Source organism: Lagenorhynchus albirostris, chromosome X (genome assembly GCF_949774975.1).
Source record: "Lagenorhynchus albirostris chromosome X, mLagAlb1.1, whole genome shotgun sequence".
Taxonomy (NCBI): Eukaryota; Metazoa; Chordata; class Mammalia; order Artiodactyla; family Delphinidae; genus Lagenorhynchus; species Lagenorhynchus albirostris.
Window position 1 is genome coordinate 28,184,598 of NC_083116.1, and position 21,575 is coordinate 28,206,172.

A 21,575-nucleotide genomic window follows, 5' to 3' on the forward strand; every position below is an offset into this window, starting at 1 on the left:
GTAGAGATATCAAGCAGGCCTTCTGGGATATACAGGTCTGGAGCACAGGGGAGAAATTGATGGTGTTTAACAACCATGGACTTGAATGAGATCCCCTAGGGAGAGGGGAGAGTAGAAAAAGAGGACTGAGTCTCAGTGCACTCTAATTTATAGACACATAGCTATAGTATAGTCAGTTATTAAAAGCACAAAAATGATTCTGTGCTAATACCTATTTAACCTTTAAAACCAGATAATTATGATGCATGCCATTTCAGCCATAGAAAAATATGAAAAGCTTCCCAGATCATTTTGTATAGCCTTTATAATATCCAATGAGAAAGAATGCTATTGACCCGTCTCATTTATAAATATAGCTGCAAAGAGATTGTACCAACATTTATATGTTACTTTTGGTTAATATGTGAGAGCAATTCCTTGTTGTGAGATTCTTGTATTACATATGAAGGAGTATAATAACTCTTTTTTTTCATTAATTAATTAATTTATTTTTGGCTGCATTGGTTGGGTCTTTGTTGCTGCGCGCAGGCTTTCTCCACTTGCAGCGAGCAGGGGCTACTCTTCGTTGTGGTGCACGGGCTTCTCATTGCGGTGGCTTCTCTTGTGAGCACCTGCTTCTGGCACGCGGCTTCAGCAGTTGCGGCACGTGGGCCCTAGAGCGCAGGCTCAGTAGTTGTGGTGCATGGGCTTAGTTGCTCCACGGCATGTGGGATCTTCCTGGACCAGGGCTCGAACCCGTGTCCCCTTCATTGGCAGGCGGATTCTTAACCACTGCGCCACCAGGGAAGTTCTATAATAACTCTTAAAGGTATAAAGTTAAAGATGCATATTGTAAGTTAAAGAGGTATATTCCACACCATAAAAAAGATGGACAGCTCCCCAGTTCATTTTGTGAAGCTGATAAATTTAATAGCCAATCAGAAAAATAGTGTACTAATTAATATTGCATAAATACACTGATCCATCTGCAAAAATTCTACATAAAATATCTGAAAAGGGACAGTATCACCATTCATATGACAGATGTTTCTGTTAATAACAGCACATCCTACTTTCTTCCTTGCTAACAGAAACTCTACATTGCTTAGTCAGTGGTATGTGAAGCCCTGGGCAGAGTCTCATGATTGGTTTAGGGGTGGGCATGTAACCCTGTGCTGGTCAGTGAGATGTATCATGAAATTTGCTGGGGATTTCAGGGAAAGATTTTCCTTTGTGATTAGAGAGAGGACCAATGAAATGAAAACATTTCACCACAAGCCTTCATCCTTGGGATGCCCATATAAGGATGTGCTGTTTAGAGCTGCAGCAGTTACCTTGAGACCATGAATGACAGACATATGTTGTGACCATCATGTAGGGTGAACCAAATTTGGTTCAGATGTCAAGACTGATGACATCACATACGCAGTAAGAGGGTATGAAAATTTTTATTACTTATATAAGGGAGTTTTCTGAGGAGAACAGCCAGGCCTTCCAAGTTGGTCCAAAAATGGCTTGAGAGAGCAAGGAAAGGAGACTGGCTGGGGTATTTTAACAGTAGTTAGGGCTGGGGCTGGGGTGACAGTTCCAGTGTGTGGGTGGGGGCTTGTGGCTTGGAACTCTTGCCAGCACCGAAGGAGGAAGCACTGAGGCTTTCTTACTAGCTTTCGCAGATGAGGGACACAAGGTGAGAGTGAGGGTTGAGGCCTAAGGGCTGTCAGCAGCAGTCGAACATCAAAAAGTGGAGTCAGACTCTTCATGATAATTCACCCCTGATGTTTGAGTGATGACAAAAGTGTACCATGCTTCATTTAAGTGAATTTGAGCTTGTTTAAATAAGCGATTATGGCACTTTGAAGCCTGAAACCTGTAGCCTGTAAGGAAGGTGAAAGTTCCATTGAATGTCTTGTTCAAGGGCCCTGTATTGTGTATTCTGAGAAGCAAAATGAGCGTCTTAGTCGCTGTCAGTAATGCCTGGATTCCAAAGGGGAAAAAGAGAGTCTTGGTAAGGTCTTCTATTGTGGTTTCAGTATATGTACAAGAATGTGTGACCTTGATTTATATTTAGGGTATCTATGAGGCAAGAATTCTTTACCCTAAAAGGGGAAACCTTGGACAAGAAATTATTGTTGCTGCCATAGGCTGGATCAGAGAGCCAGACCATTGGCAGCAGTCTTAAGAGTCTGTAAAATGGTGCAGATGGGGCTGATTTTTAGCCAGGGAAAACAGTGCCTAGATACATGCCTGAAGTTTGGCCAATTGTGTTGACCCCTGGGTCTTATCCTTTATCAGGGGTGTCCTGGTTAAGGGATAAAAAGCAGTAGCTCTCCAGTGAACTTCAGTTACATGTGGTGGTGGCAACAGCATGTGAAAAGTGTACAAGCTCCCACTGCTGTTTACTCAGTTGATTCCAGGGGCTCCCCAGGTAGCTAAGGGGTCTAGTAGAGGGGTTGCCTCCTCCAGTGCCATGACATCTGGCAAGGAAATGAGGACAGGGCAGCCAGTCCTCCTGCAGATGGGATATGGAAGAGGGCCTCAGTCTGGTTCTGTCCTGCAGCAAAGGAGGCCTTGGTGGCCTTGGAAATCTTGTCGGTGCTGTTCCCATGACCCAATGCATAGTGGGAAGCTGGGTATGGAGGGTCATGGGCTCAGGGCCTGTGGGACCTCTGTTTCCAGGAAAGCCCAGGATGTAGTCAGCGATTGCAGCTCTAACAGCACAGGGCTGAGGAGGGCAGTTTTTGCATCAGAAAGCCATAAGTGACTTGTGGCCAGTATGGGTGGTCCGGAGACTCCAGGAGGCATGAAAGAAGGTTGCTAAAGCTTCAATTGTGCAAGGAGTCTAGTTGAGGGGCACTAATGAGACTGGCTGTTGTATTGCAATTTTGACAGAGCCTTTGTTGGAAGGGGCTCCATTCAAGGTGGGCTGATTTGCAAATAATTACGTTAATGGGCTAAAGTAAAATTTGTAAATGAGGAATATATAACCTCCAGAACCCAAAAGGCCTAAAAGGTATTGGGCTTGTTTTAACATTGTGGAAGTTGAGAGGGTTAATAACTGTTTCTTGACAGTGTTAGGTACGGAGGGGCCCTCCGTTTACCAAATAATTTTCAGGAATTTACAGAGGTGGTGGGGTCTTGTACTATGTGTGAGGCAATGGCCCATCCCCTTTTCTGAGCTCCCTTGTGAATATTTGTATGTCCTGAATAAATGTGTCTGGTGAATATCCTCAGAGGAGGATGTCGTGAATATAAAGCCATACCTGTGCCCCTGGAGAAAGCTGGATGCAGTTAAGATCATGTTTGCAAAGATTGTGTGTGATGGCAAGACTGTTGAGGTGCTCCATAGATAGCCAGGTAAAGGTGTTATGTACCTTAGGAAGTGAAGGCAAACTGTGGGTGAGAGGCTTTTGAAATAGGGACTGAACCGAACGTATTAGTCAAATCTATTACAGAAAAATATTTACCATTTGCTAATTGGATGGAGTCAGTAATTTCAATAATTTTGAATATGGAGCCCTTAATGAATGGGACCACAGCATTGAGGCTGCTACAATCTACTGTGAGGCACCACTAATTCTTTCCAACTTTAAGAACAGGCCACATTTCATTTAAAGAAAGATGAAATCTTGCCATTTGCAACAAGGATGGACCTTGAGGGTACTATGCTGAGTGAAATAAGTCAGAAGGAGAAAGACAAATTCCATATGATTTCACTCATATGTGCAATATAACAAACAAGCAAACTAAATGAACAATCCAAAGAAAAACAAACATGTAGATACAGAGCACAGAGTAGTGGTTACTGGAGGGGAAGGGGCGAAGGTAGAGTGGGGAGGGCGAAATGGGTAAAGGGGTAAACTGTGTGGTAATAGATGGAAACTAAATTTTTGATGGTAAGCACACTGTAGGGTATATAAAAGTAGAAATATAATGTTGTACACATGAACCTTATACAATGTTATAAACAAATGTTACCTCAATTAAAAAAAAACAGGCCAAATTGGATTTTTAAAGGGAGGAGCAGTGGTAACAATCACTCCTTCTTTAAATAGGTCCTGTATAATGGGTTTCAATTCTTGAAGCCCCTATTTAAATTTACATTGGACCTTATTAGCTGTTTTAACAGGGATGGGGAGGGGAGAAGGTCCATGTGGTCCCATTTTTAAAAGCCAATTTGTAAGTGCCACAGATTTAGGGTTTTTTTACTTGAAGGATAGTTGATTTACAGTGCTGCGTTAATTTCTGCTTATAGCAAAGTGATTCAGTTATACATATACATATATTATTTTTTATATTCTCTTCCATTATGGTTTATCACAGGATATTGAATATAGTTTCCTGAGCTATGTAGTAGGACCTTGTTGTTTATCCATTCTATATTTGCCAGTTTGCATCCGCTAATCCTAAACTCCCAATCCTTCCCTCCCCCCTCCCTTGGCAACCACAAGTATGTTCTCAATGTCTGCCACAGATTTAGTTTTAACTTATTACCCATTGGGTCAGTGCATCCATGCCCCCACTATGGGATATTTTAGGGCAATGGGTGCTACCATCATGGAGAATTTAGGAAAGGCTATTTTTCTGATATTTAAGGTGAGGCATAACTGTTTGTCTTCTACTTTATATTACAGTAATTCCCCCTAAGATTAGTGGGGCTGTGTTGTTCAAATTTAGAAGAATCCTCAGGTATTACTGTAATTTGAGCCCAACTCTTGATTAAGGCCATCAAGTTTTGCCAATTGGTGCATTTCAGCAGATGTTAAAATTAATTCAGAAACTATGTTGTAGAGGTGCAAAAGCGAATCAGCACACTTTTGTAAAAGTTTTTATTTATTTATTTATTTTTGACTGCGTTGGGCCTTCATTGCTGCACACGGGCTTTCTCTAGTTGCCTTGAGCGGGGCTACTCTTACTCACGGTGCGCAGGCTTCTCATTGCGATGGCTTCTCTTGTTGCAGAGCACAGGCTCTAGGCGCACAGGCTTCAGTAGTTGTGGCACGCGGGCTCAGTAGTTGTGGCTCGTGGGCTCTAGAGCACAGGCTCAGTAGCTGTGGCACATGGGCTTAGTTGCTCCATGGCTTGTGGGATCTTCCCAGACCAGGGCTCGAACCCGTGTCCCCTGCCTTGGCAGGCAGATTCTTAACCACTGTGCCACCAGGGAAGTCCCAATCTTTTTGTTTTATAAATACTTTTAGTAAATTTCGGATTTCCAGTTGGCTCAAATTGTGGACCTCTGTTTCATTATTTTATTTCCTCCCCTGTATCCAGATTCCTCCCTCCCTTCCTTCTTTCCTTCCTTGCTTGCTTTCTGTCTTTCCTTTTTTCATGATTACTGGATATACTTTGGCGAAGTTCTCTCTACCCTGCTTGTATTTATACATTTCTTCCTCCAGAGAGCCTCAGACAAGCATCATCAGTGTTAGGGTCTCTCCCATAGCAAGGGTTACTTTATACAGCTTAAAGACCTCAGGCTTAAGTTGAGCTTTTTTTTTTTTTCAAACTGATGAGGATGATTATATTTTTTTTTGGCCTGAAACATTACTGATTCTTTAAAATAATTTTTATTGAAGTATAATTGACTTACAATATTTGTTAGTTTCAAGTATACAACATAGTGATTTGATATTTTTATACATTACAAAATGATCACCATGGTAAGTCTAGTTAACATCTGTCACCATACAAAGTTATTACAATATTATTGACTATATTCCCTATGTTGTACATTACATCCCCAAAGTTGACTTTGAATTTACCCCTTTGTTGTGCCATGAGGGTACAATTGGTGATTTTCCCTATAACCCTGTGGATCAGGATCTTTGTTGTGGCATAAGCAGCAGCAGCAGGAGCAACAGCAACAGTAAAAAAAGCATCTTGCAGGGTCCTAGTGAGCCCTCTGCCTTTAGGTATCTGGATTCAATAATTAAAATATTCAAGTGGGACTTCCCTGGCGGTGCAGTGGTTAAGAATCCACCTGCCAATGCAGGGGACATGGGTTTGAGCCCTGGCCCGTGAGGATCCCACATGCCACGGAGCAACTAAGCCCGTGTGCCACAACTACTGAGCCTGTGCTCTAGAGCCTGCGAGCCACAACTACTGAAGCCTGCGTGCCTAGAGCCCATGCTCTGCAACAAGACAAGCCACCGCGATGAGAAGCCTGCGCACTGCAACGAAGAGTAGCCCCCCCAGCCGCAACTAGAGAAAGCCCGCGTGCAGCAACGAAGACCCAACGCACCAAACATAAATAGATAAATAAATAAATAAAATCTTAAAAAAATTCAGGTAGTAACTCCTTTTCAAATAGTGAATGATCTTCCTTCACATGAGCAACCACCCAATGGGCCTGTATATTGCACAGGGTGTAGTCTTTCCCATGACTGCTCTATAGAACAGTAGGTACTGCTGTTGAGACACACAACCAAATGATCTCTTTCGCCTGAGCCTAGCATTAGTCAAAGCTTGTGCTAGAATCAAGACAGATGATTCATTCTAAGACGCACAGATAGGTCTGGGCCAAGACACAACCCAGGGTCACTTTAAGGAGGGCCCTGATCCTATACTTCTATCCCAAAATGCCAATTAATTACTGAAACTTCTGACTTAAGCCAGTTAAATCAATAACAGAGGCTCAGTAGGACTCAGCAAATGCAGCACAAAGCAGCACAGCTCAAAGCGCAAGCTAGCCAGCAGGCATCAGAGTCAGTTAGCAAGTCAAAGCAAGAGAAGACAGACCCCTGGTGGTGGTGGTCACTGTCTCAGCATTCTGCTCACAGTACCAGTTGTGGACGCCCTACAGAAACAGAATGGACCCCCACCCCAAATTTGGTTTTGATGTCAAGACTGACACATATCTAGAGGATATGAAAGGTTTATTGCTTACATAATGAGGCTTTCTGGGGCAACCAGGGCAGGCATCCCAAACTGATCTGAAATGACTTGAGAGAGCAAGGAAAGAAGACTGGCTTGGGGTTTTTATGGTGGTCAGGGGGTGGGCTGGAGTGAAGGTTCCTGTGCATGGGATGGGGCCTGGGGGGTTGAATCTATGGCTGGTGCCAAAGGAAGGAGAACCCAGGCTTTCTTATCAGCTTGCCAAGATGTGAGGCACAAAGGGAAGAGGGAGGATGAAGCTTAAAAACTGTCAGCAGTCAAACATTGTAAAAGGGATTCGACTCTGTTAGAGCATACTTCTGATGGCAGTATGGAAAAGTGAGATAGCTGGGTCCTTGATGAGTTTATTCAGCCTCTCAAAAGACCTTGTAACCACCTGCTCCAGACTTCTAGTGTTGCTGAATAATTCAATGTCTTTATGGTTGAGGCTATTTTTAATTAAGCTTTCTGTTACTTGCAGTCAAAATAATTCTGAACTGAAGATATAATCCATTATTATCATTTTGGATATATAAAGGGAATACAAAGGTTGTTCAACATAAATAAATCTATACTTGTAATTCATAACAAAATGAATTAAAGAAGAACATCATAGGACATATTAATAATATACTTTAAATGCTTTTATAAAATCCAGTAACTGTCTCTAATAAAAACGCAAGGTAAAAGAGGATTAGAAAGCACCTACCTAAAGGCTCCTTACTAAAAACTAACAACAAATATCATTCTAAAGAATGAAACACTAAAAGCATTTCCCAGATAACCAAGCATTACACAGGAATGCTATTATAATTATTATTCCACATATTCTTAGATATTCTAATAAATGCAATAAAGGAATAAAATGATTTAACATAATAAATATTGAAAAAAGAACCGTAACTTTTTCTGGTGTGATATACCCAGAAAATCCAAGAGACACTAATAAATACTAATACAATTAATAGCATCATTAAGGTTGTTGGATACAAAGTAAATATTTAAAAGTTAAATTTTCTTTATAGTAGGAATAAACGAGTATAAATAGAAATGGAGGAAGTACTTCATTCACCAAAATGACTTAGATTATAAAATACTTCACGGTAGGTTTATAATGCATTAATTTCTTTAGGTTCAGCTACATTTCCCAGAATTCCTTTCCCTTTAAGTTTCCAGCTAGAGTGGGACACAAGAGAGATTATTGTGGAGACTCAGAGGACAGAAGTGAAGCAGTAGCCATTTTGTAGCTTGATCACGTTGCTGTTTTTCTGCTGACTCACCTCATTGGCACAAGGCAGCAACTGGGTTTGGAACTGCCCCCACCTTCCCCTGGATTCTCCTTTAACTCCTCTGACTCTTGGGTCAGGTGTATAAGTTTAGTTTTGAGACGGTGTCTTGGCCTCTACTGGATGCCCATTCTATCAGGGTCGGAGGAAACAAGAAACTGACGCAGGTTTCAGTTCGTCCTTGGGAGCGCTAGCTCATGCTTGTGGGTTCCAGTTTGTTTTTGTTCTCTCCCACTTTACATCTATTTCCATCTTGCCTTCCTGACTATCTGCACTGTGGACTTCAAGTTCCAGCATCAGATGTGAAGAAAACAGCCTTACAGAGATTTCTTAACTAGTTCCCACAATTCTGTAAGGTAAAATCTCTGTAACAAATCCCTTAAAAATTACACACATACACTCACATGCACACTCACATGTGTGCACGTGTGCACACGTACACACACACACACACACACACACATACACAGTGTAGTCCTGCTACTTTGATTGAAGCCTGATTGGCATACTTTGAAATAAAATTTAACAAAAAAGGAGGTAGATTTCCGCTACTGGCCAAGGTGGTAATAGCAGGGACTGGATTTACTCTCTTATCAGAAAAAGAAAACTACACTTTTACAAATGGACAACAGATATGAAATAATAGTTTTCAAGTCACTGGACATCAAGAAATGAAGGACAGTGATCCCTAAGAAATGGGAAACAAATGAGGTGAGCCCCATGTTTGCTCAGCATGCTGTCTGGAGTTTCCAGGACATAGTATAAGGAGAGGGAACAAGGTGGAACCTGAAAAACTCTATGAGTTGAGGAGATGGAGTGAAGAATCTGCGGAAACTAAGGCAGCTATGATTTGGAAGACAGAGTAAGATCTATATCTATATCTATATATAGATATAGATACCTATCAATATATATACATATATACATATATATAACTCCAGAGACCTGCAGAGGGTTCCCTTAAGTACTGATGTGCTCACACATGTGAAGAAACTACCCAAAGCTAAGGAATTAATCACACAAAAGGATTGGAACACAAATAGACGTGGAAATAGTGCCTGTTCCCTTTATCCAGACTGGTAAAACATGGAACATTGGATAGAATACTGAGGTTCTTGCCTAGGTAGTGGAGGATATTTAGACTCAGACTGAACACTGCTCTCAATCCACCTAAAATATCATAAAAGCAAGATCCTAAAGGATTCAACTGCTTCCGTGTAACTTAAGTGTTTCTGAGGAAAAAAGTTCAATAATATTTGTAGGATTACAGAAACAACTAGCACTCAACAAGTTAAAATTCTCAGTGTTGTGTATCCAATCAAAAATTTCTAGGCATGCAAAGAAGCAGGAAAACATAACTCATAATGAGATGAAAAAAATCAACCAATCAAAAGCAGCCCCCAAATAACACAGATGTTGGAATTAGCAGCAAAGGCATTAAAACAGTTACTATAACTATTAAAACAGTTATAACTCCATATCTTCAAAAGTTAAGACATGTATAATATAAAAAGAAATCAAATATCTGGAGTTGAGAAATATGCAATTTGAAATAAAAATATACTGGATGGGACTAACAGTAAATTAGACATTGCACAAGAAAAAAATTAGTAAACTTGAAACTGTAGCAATGGAAACTATCCAAAATGACACACTCAGAAGAAAAAACATCCAAAGAAATGAACAAAGCATCACTGAGCTGTGAGAAAACTGTATTTGTGTAATTGGAGTTCCCAAATGAAGGGAGTACAGAAAATAGTTGAAAATTTTCCCAAATTTCATGAAAACTATAAACCCACAGATCTAAGAAGCTCAAAGAACCTCAAGCACACACAAAAAATTGAAGAACACTACACCAAGGCATGTATGATTTTTTTGTTTTGTTTTTATTTTAATTAATTAATTAATTTTGGCTGCGCTGGGTCTTAGTTGCGGTACACAGGATCTTTGTTGTGGCATGTTTTCTTAGTTGTAGCATGCATGTGGGATCTAGTTCCCCGACCAGGGATCGAACCAGGCCCCCTGCATTGGGAGCACAGAGTCTTACCCACTGGACCACCAAGAAAGTCCCTCTTTTGTTTTTAGTTCTTTAATATTTTATTGGACAAATATTGTGACTCTTTGAAATGTATGTTATCAACACGTCCTTCCAAATAAAATTTTTAGATTTTGCTAACTAGAGACTCCAAGGTCTACCCTCCCTTCCTCTGCTGAGCATCATGAGGTCTCCTCTCCCTACCTGAATGTCACAAGACTTCCACCTGCTCTACCTCACATATATGATTAAAGGTATATATGATTAAGTTGCTCACAATGAGGAGAAAAAAATATATATATTTTTTTGGCTGCGCTGCGTGGCTTGTGGGAAGTGAGATCTTAGTTCCCCAACCAGGGTTTGAACCCGGGCCATGGCAATGAAAGTGCCAAGTCCTAACCACTGGACCACCAGGGAATTCCCCAAGAAAATCTTAAAAGCAACCAGAACAAGACATAGGTTACATAAAAGGATGATAGTAGATCTCATATCAGAAATAATGTAAGATGACAGAGGAGCAAAACCTTTAAAGTCTTGAAATTAAAAAAATGATTATCAACCTAGAATTTTTTTTTTTTAAAGAAGATGTTGGGGGTAGGAGTTTATTAATTAATTAATTTATTTTTGCTGTGTTGGGTCTTCGTTTCTGTGTGAGGGCTTTCTCTAGTTGTGGCAAGCGGGGGCCACTGTTCATCACGGTGTGCGGGCCTCTCACTATCGCGGCCTCTCTTGTTGCAGAGCACAGGCTCCAGACGCACAGGCTCAGTAGTTGTGGCTCACGGGCCTAGTTGCTCTGCGGCATGTGGGATCCTTCCAGACCAGGGCTCGAACCCATGTCTCCTGCATTAGCAGGCAGATTCTCAACCACTGCACCACCAGGGAAGCCCCAACCTAGAATTTTATACCGAGTGAAAATATTGTTAAAAAACAAAATTCAACTGAGTAAAATTTAAAGATCTTATTGGCTTTATTCAATGATTCATGAATTGGGCAGCATCCCATCTAGTAGATAGAAAGGAGCTCTGAGGAGCTGTACAAAATTAAAGACTTTTATAGGCAGAAGGGAGCAGGAACAAGGAAATTGGTTGTGGCAAGCTCACTTTCCTTTAGGGGAAGGCAGGGTCTATCAGGAAATGACCTCACTAGTGCTGATCAGGTAATTCCTGACTGACTGGTTTAAGATTCCATTTCTGGGAAAGCTGAAGCTAATTAAGTCTCGGTTTGGTGACATGGGGCTTAGCATAAGTGACTCCATTTGTGACCTGTTGTCTTGTTTTTAACAATATCAAGAAAGAAGGTGAAATACTTATTCAGCTATACAAAAGCTGAAATAATGCATCATTAGCTGACACATACTATAAGAAGTGTTAAAGGAATTTCTTCAGGCAGAAAGAAAATGATAGATGGCAATGTAGATTTATACAAAGGAAAAAAGAACACCAGAAATGGTTACAACAAGGAGATATACATATATATGATTTTTTCTTGTTATTTAAATATCTAAAATTTAATTGACTGTTAAAATAATATTAACAATCTAGTGTAGGGTTTAAAATATATGTAAAATAAAATGCATAACAAAAATAACATAAAGGCTAGGAGAGACGAAATGGAAATGTACTATTGTAAGGTTCTCATATAATATATGAAATGGTATAATATCACATTAAGGTAGACTGTGATAACTTAAAAATGTATACTGTAAACTCTAAAGCAACCTTAAAATAACAAAAGAAAGCTAATGCTAATAAAAGCAACAAAAGTAAAAAAGTGAAATCATAAACAACATGGAATTAATAAAAAATAAGGCAAAAAAGGAGAAAAAATAAACGGGGCAAATACACCATTGAGGTTGCACCCCAATTAACTCAGAGATTCTCAGAGAGTGGATTTAAAACCAAGGCCCAGCTCTAAGTTTCCTACAAGAAACACACTTTAAATATAAAAACACAAATAGTTTAAAAGTAAAAGAATGGATTTAGCAATGATTTCTAGGATCTGACACCAAAAATGAAGGCAACAAAATTTTTAAAAAGTATAAATTGCACTATATCAAAATTTAAAACTTCTGTGCATGAAAGGACACAAAACAGATTGAAAAGGAATCCCCATGGAAAGGGAGAAATATTTGTAAATCATGTATCTGATAAGGGGTTAATATGTAGAGGATATAATGAACTCCTACAACTGAATGATTTAAAAAACCTGACTAAAAAATGGGCAAAAGGAGGGAGCTTCAAGATGGTGGAAGAGTAAGACGTGGAAATCAACTTCCTCCCCACAAATACATCAGAAATACGTCTACATGTGGAACAACTCCTACAGAACACCTACTGAACACTGGCAGAAGACATCAGACCTCCCAAAAGGCAAGAAACTCCCCACATACCTGGATAGGGCAAAAGAAAAAAGAAAAAACAGAGACAAAAGAATAGGGACAGGACCTGCACTTCTGGGAGGGAGGTGTGAAGGAGGAAAAGTTTCCACACACTAGGAAGCCCTTTCGCGGGTGGAGACTGCGGGTGGCGGAGGGGGGAAGCTTCGGGGCCGTGGAGGAGAGCAGAGCCACAGGGATGCAGACACTCCAAAACACACACCACCAGATGCAGTCCTGCCCACCAGAAAGACAAGATCCAGTCTCATCCACCAGAACACAAGCACCAGTCCCCTCCACCACGAAGCCTACACAACCCACTGAACCAACCTTAGCCACTGGGGATAGACACCAAAAACAAGGGGAACTAAGAACCCGTGGCCTGCAAAAAGGAGAACCCAAACACAGTGATTTAAGCAAAATGAGAAGATAGAGAAAAACACAGCAGATGAAGGAGCAAGATAAAATCCCACCAGACCTAACAAATGAAGAGGAAATAGGCAGTCTACCTGAAAAATAATTCAGAATAATGATAGAAAAGATGATCCAAAATCTTGGAAATAGAATGGAAAAAATACAAGAAACGTTTAACAAGAACCTAGAAGACCTAAAGAGCAAACAAACAGTGATGAACAACACAATAAATGAAATTAAAAATTCTCAAAAAGGGATCAATAGCAGAATAACTGAGGCTGAAGAATGGACAAGTGACCTGGAAGATAAAAGAGTGGAAATAACTACTGCAGAGCAGAATAAAGAAAAAAAAATGAAAAGAATTGAGGACAGTCTCAGAGACCTCTGGGACAACATTAAATGCACCAACATTCGAATTATAGGGGTCCCAGAAAAAGAAGGGAAAAAGAAAGGGACTGAGAAAATATTTGAAGAGATTATAGTTGAAAACTTCCCTAATATGGGAAAGGAAATAGTTAATCAAGTCCAGGAAGAACAGAGAGTCCCATACAGGATAAATCCAAGGAGAAACACGCCAAGACACATATTAATCAAACTATCAAAAATTAAATACAAAGAAAACATATTAAAAGCAGCAAGGGAAAAACAACAAATAACACACAAGGGAATCCCCATAAGGTTAACAGCTGATCTTTCAGCAGAAACTCTGCAAGCCAGAAGAGAGTGGCAGGACATATTTAAAGTGATGAAGGAGAAAAACCTACAACCAAGATTACTCTACCCAGCAAGGATCTCATTCAGATTTGACAGAGAAATTAAAACCTTTACAGACAAGCGAAAGCTGAGAGAATTCAGCACCACCAGACCAGCTTTACAGCAAATGCTAAAGGAACTTCTCTAGGCAAGAAACACAAGAGAACGAAAAGACCTACAAGAACAAACCCAAAATAATTAAGAAAATGGTAATAGGAACATACATATTGATAATTACCTTAAATGTAAATGGATTAAATGCTCAAGCCGAAAGACATAGACTGGCTGAATGGATACAAAAACAAGACCTGTATATATGCTGTCTACAAGAGACCCACCTCAGACCTAGGGACACATACAGACTGAAAGTGAGGGGACAGAAAAAGATATTCCATGCAAATGGAAATCAAAAGAAAGCTGGAGTAGCAATTCTCATATCAGACAAAATAGACTGTAAAACAAAGACTATTACAAGAGACAAAGAAGGACACTACATAATGATCAAGGGATCAATCCAAGAAGAAGATACAACAATTGTAAATATTTATGCACCCAACATAGGAGCACCTCAATACATAAGGCAAATACTAACAGCCATAAAAGGGGAAATCAACAGTAACACAATCATAGTAGGGGACTTTAACACCCCACTTTCACCAATGGACACATCATCCAAAATGAAAATAAATAAGGAAACACAAGCTTTAAATGATACATTAAACAAGATGGACTTAATTGATATTTATAGGACATTCCATCCCAAAACAACAGAATACACATTCTTCTCAAGTGCTCTTGGAACATTCTTCAGGATAGATCATATCTTGGGTCACAAATCAAGCCTTGGTAAATTTAAGAAAATTGAAATCGTATCAAGTATCTTTTCTGACCACAACACTATGAAACTAGATATCAATTACAGGAAAAAAATCTGTAAAAAATACAAACACATGGAGGCTGAACAATACACTACTTAATAACCAAGAGATCACTGAAGAAATCAAAGAGGAAATCAAAAAATACCTAGAAACAAAAGACAATGAAAACACAACGACCCAAAACCTATGGGATGCAGCAAAAGCAGTTCTAAGAGGGAAGTTCATAGCAATAGAATCCTACATCAAGAAACAAGAGCCATCTCAAATAAACAACCTAACCTTACACCTAAAGCAATTAGAGAAAGAAGAACCAAAACCCCCAAAGTTAGCAGAAGGAAAGAAATCATAAAGATCAGATCAGAAATAAATGAAAAAGAAATGAAGGAAATGATAGCAAAGATCAATAAAACTAAAAGCTGGTTCTTTGAGAAGATAAAATTGATAAACCATTAGCCAGACTCATCAAGAAAAAATGGGAGAAGACTCAAATCAATAGAATTAGAAATGAAAAAGGAGAAGTAACAACTGACACTGCAGGAATACAAAGGATCATGAGAGATTACTACAAGCAACTCTATGCCAATAAAATGGACAACCTGAAAGAAATGGACAAATTCTTAGAAAAGCACAACCTTCTGAGACTGAACCAGGAATAAATAGAAAATATGAACAGACCAATCACAAGCACTGAAATTGAAACTGTGATTAAAAATCTTCCAAAAAAAAAAAAAATCTTCCAACAAACAAAAGCCCAGGACCAGATGGCTTCACAGGCGAATTCTATCAAACATTTGGAGAAGAGCTAACGCCTATCCTTCTCAAACTCTTCCAAAATATAACAGAGGGAGGAACACTCCCAAACTCATTCTACAAGGCCACCATCACCCTGATACCAAAACAAGACAAAGATGTCACAAAGAACGAAAACTACAGGCCAATATCACTGATGAACATAGATGCAAAAATCCTCAACAAAATACTAGCAAACAGAATCCAACAGCACATTAAAAGGATCATGCACCATAAACAAGTGGGATTAATCCCAGGGATGCAAGGATTCTTCAATATACGCAAATCAATCAATGTGATACACCATATTAACAAATTGAAGGAGAAAAACCATATGATCATCTCAATAGATGCAGAGAAAGCTTTTGACAAAATTGAATACCCATTTATGATAAAAACCCTGCAGAAAGTAGGCATAGAGGGAACTTTCCTCAACATAATAAAGGCCATATACGACAAACCCACAGCCAACATTGTCCCCAATGGTGAAAAACTGAAACCATTTCCAGTAAGATCAGGAACAAGACAAGGTTGCCCACTCTCACCACTATTATTCAACATAGTTTTGGAAGTTTTAGCCACAGCAATCAGAAGAAAAAGAAATTAAAGGAATCCATATTGGAAAAGAAGAAGTAAAGCTGTCACTGTTTGCAGATGACATGATACTATACATAGAGAATCCTAAAGATGCTACCAGAAAACTACTAGAGCTAATTGATGAATTTGGTAAAGTAGCAGGATACAAAATTAATGCACAGACATCTCTTGCATTCCTATACACTAATGATGAAAAATCTGAAAGTGAAATTAAGAAAACACTCCCAATTACCACTGCAACAAAAAGAAAAAAATATCTAGGAATAAACCTACCTAAGGAGACAAAAGACCTGTATGCAGAAAATTATAAGACACTGATGAAAGAAATTAAAGATGATACAAATAGATGGAGAGATATACCATGTTCTTGGATTGGAAGAATCAACATTGTGAAAATGACTCTACTACCCAAAGCAATCTACAGATTCAATGCAATCCCTATCAAACTACCACTGGCATTTTTCACAGAGCTAGAACAAAAAAGTTCACAATTTGTATGGAAACCCAAAAAACCCCGAGTAGCCAAAGCAATCTTGAAAAAGAAAAACGGAGCTGGAGGAATAAGGCTCCCTGACGTCAGACTATACTACAAAGCTACAGTAATCAAGACAGTATGGTACTGGCACAAAAACAGAAATATAGATCAATGGAACAGAATAGAAAGCCCAGAGATAAACCCATGCACATATAGTCACCTTATCTTTGACAAAGGAGGCAAGAATATACAGTGGAGAAAAGACAGCGTCTTCAATAAGTGGTGCTGGGAAAACTGGACAGCTCCATGTAAAAGAATAAAATGAGAACACTCCCTAACACCATACACAAAAATAAACTCAAAATGGATTAAAGGCCTAAATGTAAGGCCAGACACTATCAAACTCTTAGAGGAAAACATAGGAGGAATAGTCTATGACATAAATCACAGCAAGATCCTTTTTGACCCACCTCCTAGAGAAATGGAAATAAAAACGAAAATAAACAAATGGGACCTAATGAAACTTAAAAAAAAGGTTTTTCACAGCAAAGGAAACCATAAACAAGACCAAAAGACAACCCTCAGAATGGGAGAAAATATTTGTAAATGAAGCGACTGACAAAGGATTAATCTCCAAAATTTACAAGCAGCTCATGCAGCTCAATATCAAAAAACAAACAAACAACCGAATCCACAAATGGGCAGAAGACCTAAATAGACATTTCTCCAAAGAAGATATACAGATTGCCAACAAACACATGAAAGAATGCTCAACATCATTAATCATTAGAGAAATGCAAGTCAAAAGTACAATGAGATATCATCTCACACTGGTCAGAATGGCCATCATAAAAAAATCTACAAACATTAATTGCTGGAGAGGGTGTGGGGAAAAGGGAACCCTCTTGCACTGTTGGTGGGAATGTACATTGATACAGCCACTATGGTGAACAGTATAGAGATTCCTTAAAAAACTAAAAATAGAACTACCATATGACCCAGCAATCCCACTAGTGGGCATATACCCTGAGAAAACCATAATTCAAAAAGAGTAAAGTACCACAATGTTCATTGCAGCTCTATTTACAATAGCCAGGACATGGAAGCAACCTAACTGTCCATCGACAGATGAATGGATAAAGAAGATGTGGCACATATATTCAATGGAATATTACTCAGCCATAAAAAGAAATGAAATTGAGTTATTTGTAGTGAGGTGGATGGACCTAGAGTTTGTCATACAGAGTGAAGTAAGTCAGAAAGAGAAAAACAAATACCATATGCTAACACATATATATGGAATCTAAGAAAAAAAATGGTCATGAAGAACCTAGGGGCAAGACAGGAATAAAGATGCATACCTGCTAGAGAATGGACTTGAGAATACGGGGAGTGGGAAGGGTAAGCTGGGACAAAGTGAGAGAGTGGCAGGGCCATATATACACTACCAAACATAAAATAGATAGCTACTGGGAAGCAGCCGCATAGCACAGGGAGATCAGATCGGTGCTTTTTTTTTTTTTTGCGGTACGCGGGCCTCTCACTGTTGTGGCCTCTCCTGTTGCGGAGCACAGGCTCCGGATGCGCAGGCTCAGTGGCCATGGCTCACGGGCCCAGTCGCTCCGCGGCGTGTGGGATCTTCCCGGAACAGGGCACGAACCCGTGTCCCCTGTATCGGCAGGCGGACTCTCAACCACTGCGCCACCAGGGAAGCCCAGATCGGTGCTTTTTGACCACCTAGAGGTGTGGGATACGGAGGGTGGGAGGGAGGGAAATGCAAGAGGGAAGAGATATGGGGACATATGTATATGTATAACTGATTCACTTTGTTATACAGCAGAAACTAACATACCATTGTAAAGCAATTATACTCCAATAAAGATGTTTTTTTTTTTAAAAAAAAGGGCAAAGGGAACAAGAGGACTTCCCTGGTGTTCCAGTGGCTAGGACTCCACACTCCCAGTGCAGGGGGCCCAGGTTTGATCCCTGGTCAGGGAACTAGTTCCCACATGCTGCAACTAAGAGTTCGCATGCTGCAACTGAAGATCCCACATGCCACAACTAACGATCCTACGTGCTGCAACCAAGACCCGGTGCAGCCAAATAAATAAATATTAAAAAAAAAACCACCACAGTGATTGTCTCTGCAAAGGGGAACTGAAGGTCTGAGGCAGAAGGGGGACTCACACTTAAAATAAAATTGGCAAAGGGTACAGGATGGTGGACTAGGAAGCTACAGGCCCTCCTTTCCCCACAGAGACACTGAGTTAACAATAACACACAGACCAGAATACCTCTGTGAGAACTCTAGATACCAGTTGAGAAGCTACAGCAACTAGGCCCTTATAAAAACAAGAGGGATTCCAGTGAAAGGGTAGGAAAATTCGTGGCATTTTTGTTTACTCATTCATGTCACTCCCCCTGTTCTGCATAGTACAGAGTAACCAGGAGGGGAGAAACCCTCCATACTGGAGCTCCTCCCTCCAGAAGGAATAAAAATGGACCATATGTCCAACATTCTGACTTGTCTGGGACTGCCAGAGGGACTAGTTTCTCTCTTGCCTGACTCAGAACACTGATGGGACCAGCACCAGAGTTTGGAAGCTTCTGAGAATAGAGAACAGCATATTAGGGCTGTAGTTCTGCAGGTAGACACGGGGGGGAGCAAGAGATCAGAAAAGGTTTGAGAGGTCCTAGAACCTCCTGCAGGGATGCTTGGTGAAGGTCTTTGCTTGCAAGAAGCTAGCACTTAAAGATAGGGAGAAGTGGTTGTTTTTCAAATGCCCAAAGCCCAGCAAAAAATTACAAGGTATACAGAGAAACAGGGAAACATGGCCCAATCAAAGAAACAAAATAAAACTCTAGACATCAACCCTAATGAAGCACAGATCTATGAGCTTCCTCACACTCATTGGCATGGCTACTATCACAAAACAGAAAATAACAAGTGATGACAAGGATGTGGAGAAATTGGAACCCTTGTGCACTGTTGATGGGATTGTAAAATGGTGCAACTGCTATGGAAAGCAATATGGAGGTTCCTTAAAAAATTAAAAATAGAAGTACCATATTATCCAACAATCTCACATCTGGGTATGTACCCTGAAAAATTGAAAGCAGGGTCTCAAAAAGATATTTGTTCATCCATGTTCATAGCAGCATTATTCATAATGGCCAAAAGGTGGAAATAACCCAAATGTTCATCAACATATGAATGGGTAAACAAAATACGGAATATACATACAATGGCATATTATTCAGCCTTAAAAAGGAAGGAAATTCTGTCACATGCTACAACGTGGATGAACCTTGAGGGCATTATGCTAAGTGAAATAAGCCAGCCACATGAAGACAAATACTGTATGATTTCACTTATATGAGATATCTAAGTTCATAGAAACAGAAAGTAGAATGGTTGTTACCAGAGGCTGGGGGAAATGGGAAAAGAAGCGTTGTTGTTTCATGGGCACAAAGTTTCAGATTTGTAAGATGAAAAAGTTTTGGAGATCTGTTTCACAAGAATGGGAATTTACTGAATGGTACTGAACTATACACTTAAAAATGGTTAAGATGGGAAATTTTATGTTGTGTGTATTTTTTTGCCACAGCAAAAAAATAAGAAATAATCAGAAGTGTGCAAAGAGATTTCAGCACACGAATGTTCATTGCTATATAATTTTTAATATCAAGGAAAAAACAGGTAAAAACCGTAATGCACAATTTGGAATTGATTAAATAAATTTTGATGCATCCATACTCTAGATAGTACATAATACTATTTAGCTATTAAAAGTCATGTTAAGAACAGAAAAATGATAAAGTTTAAAGCAAACATAATAACAATGAAGTGTGGTGTTTATAACATACATAGAAGAAAAATGTATGATAACACAAAGATGAAATGGAAGTTAATCGTTGTAAAGTTCCTATACGATACATGAAGTGGTGTAATATGACTTGAAGGTAGACAGTGATAAGTTAAAGATATCTACTATGAAACCCTAAAGCAATGTCTAAAAAAACACACAAGAAATAAATGAAGCAATATAGCTATAAGTCAATAAAGTAGAATCATTTTAAAAACTCAGTTAATTCCAACAGAAGACAGAATAAGGTAGAATCATTTTAAAAACACAATTCCAATAGAAGACAGAAAAATAGAAAGGGGGAACAATGAACAGATGGGACCAACAGAAAACAAATAGCAAGATGGTAGATTTAAATACAACCAAATCAATAATCACACTGTATATAAATGGTCTAAACAACTCAATTAAATGGTAGAGATTGTCAGGATGAAAAATATGAAAGACCCAACTATGTGTGGTCTACAATAAAGCCCCTGAAATATAAAGACACAAATAGGCTAAAGTATAAGAATAGGAAACAATTACACCATGCTAACACTAATCAAATAAAGCTGAAATGGCTGCATTAATTTCAAGCAGAGTAGATAGCAGAGTAAAGAATATTACCAGGGAAAAACAAAGTCATTTCATAATGGTAAAGGGATCAATTCATCAAAAAGACATAACAATCCTCTCTACACCTGAAACTAACATGATATTATAAAGCAACTACACTTCAATAAAAAATAAAGTAAAATAAAAGGAAAAAAATGACATAGCATTCCTAGATCTTTATGTAACTAATATCAGAGGTTCAAAATACATGAAGCAAAAACTTAGAACTGAAAGGAAAAATAGACAAATCCAAACAAATTATTGTCAGAGATTTCAACACCACTCTCGTAATAACTGAACAATTATTAAACAATTATTAAATCAATAAACATATAGACGTGAAAAATATGATTAATCAATTTGACTTAATTGATATTCATAGAACTCTACACCCACAAACATCTGAATACATATTTCAAGTGATCATTTGCCAAGATAGACAATATTCTGAGTTATAAAACAAGTCTTAATATATTTTAAATTATTTATTTATTTATTTGCAGGTTTTTTTGGTCAGGTATATTTAATTGAAATTAATTTATTCAACACTTTTATTAATACCTATAATGCAAATTATTTAAATAATATAAAGTATGTTGTCTCACCACAATGGAATTAAATTAGAAATCACAGTAAGATATCTGGAAATCCCCAAGTATCTGGAA

The 21,575-nt window shown here is 39.0% G+C and overlaps 1 protein-coding gene and 1 non-coding gene across 6 annotated transcripts in view; both read right to left on the reverse strand.

Moving 5' to 3' along the window:
* Window positions 1-9,999: 9,999 nt before the first annotated feature.
* ATP1B4 (ATPase Na+/K+ transporting family member beta 4) overlaps window positions 10,000-21,575 on the reverse strand; it is a 39,817-nt gene continuing 28,241 nt past the window's right edge. For all 5 annotated transcript variants that reach the window (XM_060137913.1, XM_060137918.1, XM_060137916.1 and 2 more), the window contains one exon: window positions 10,000-11,058. In XM_060137913.1, coding sequence (XP_059993896.1) covers window positions 10,952-11,058 — 107 coding nt within the window. In that variant the 3' untranslated portion in view covers window positions 10,000-10,951. The remainder of the gene's footprint in view (window positions 11,059-21,575) is intronic.
* Window positions 10,513-10,584, reverse strand: TRNAE-UUC (transfer RNA glutamic acid (anticodon UUC)). Its single transcript has one exon. It is a non-coding gene; the product is annotated as a tRNA-Glu (tRNA).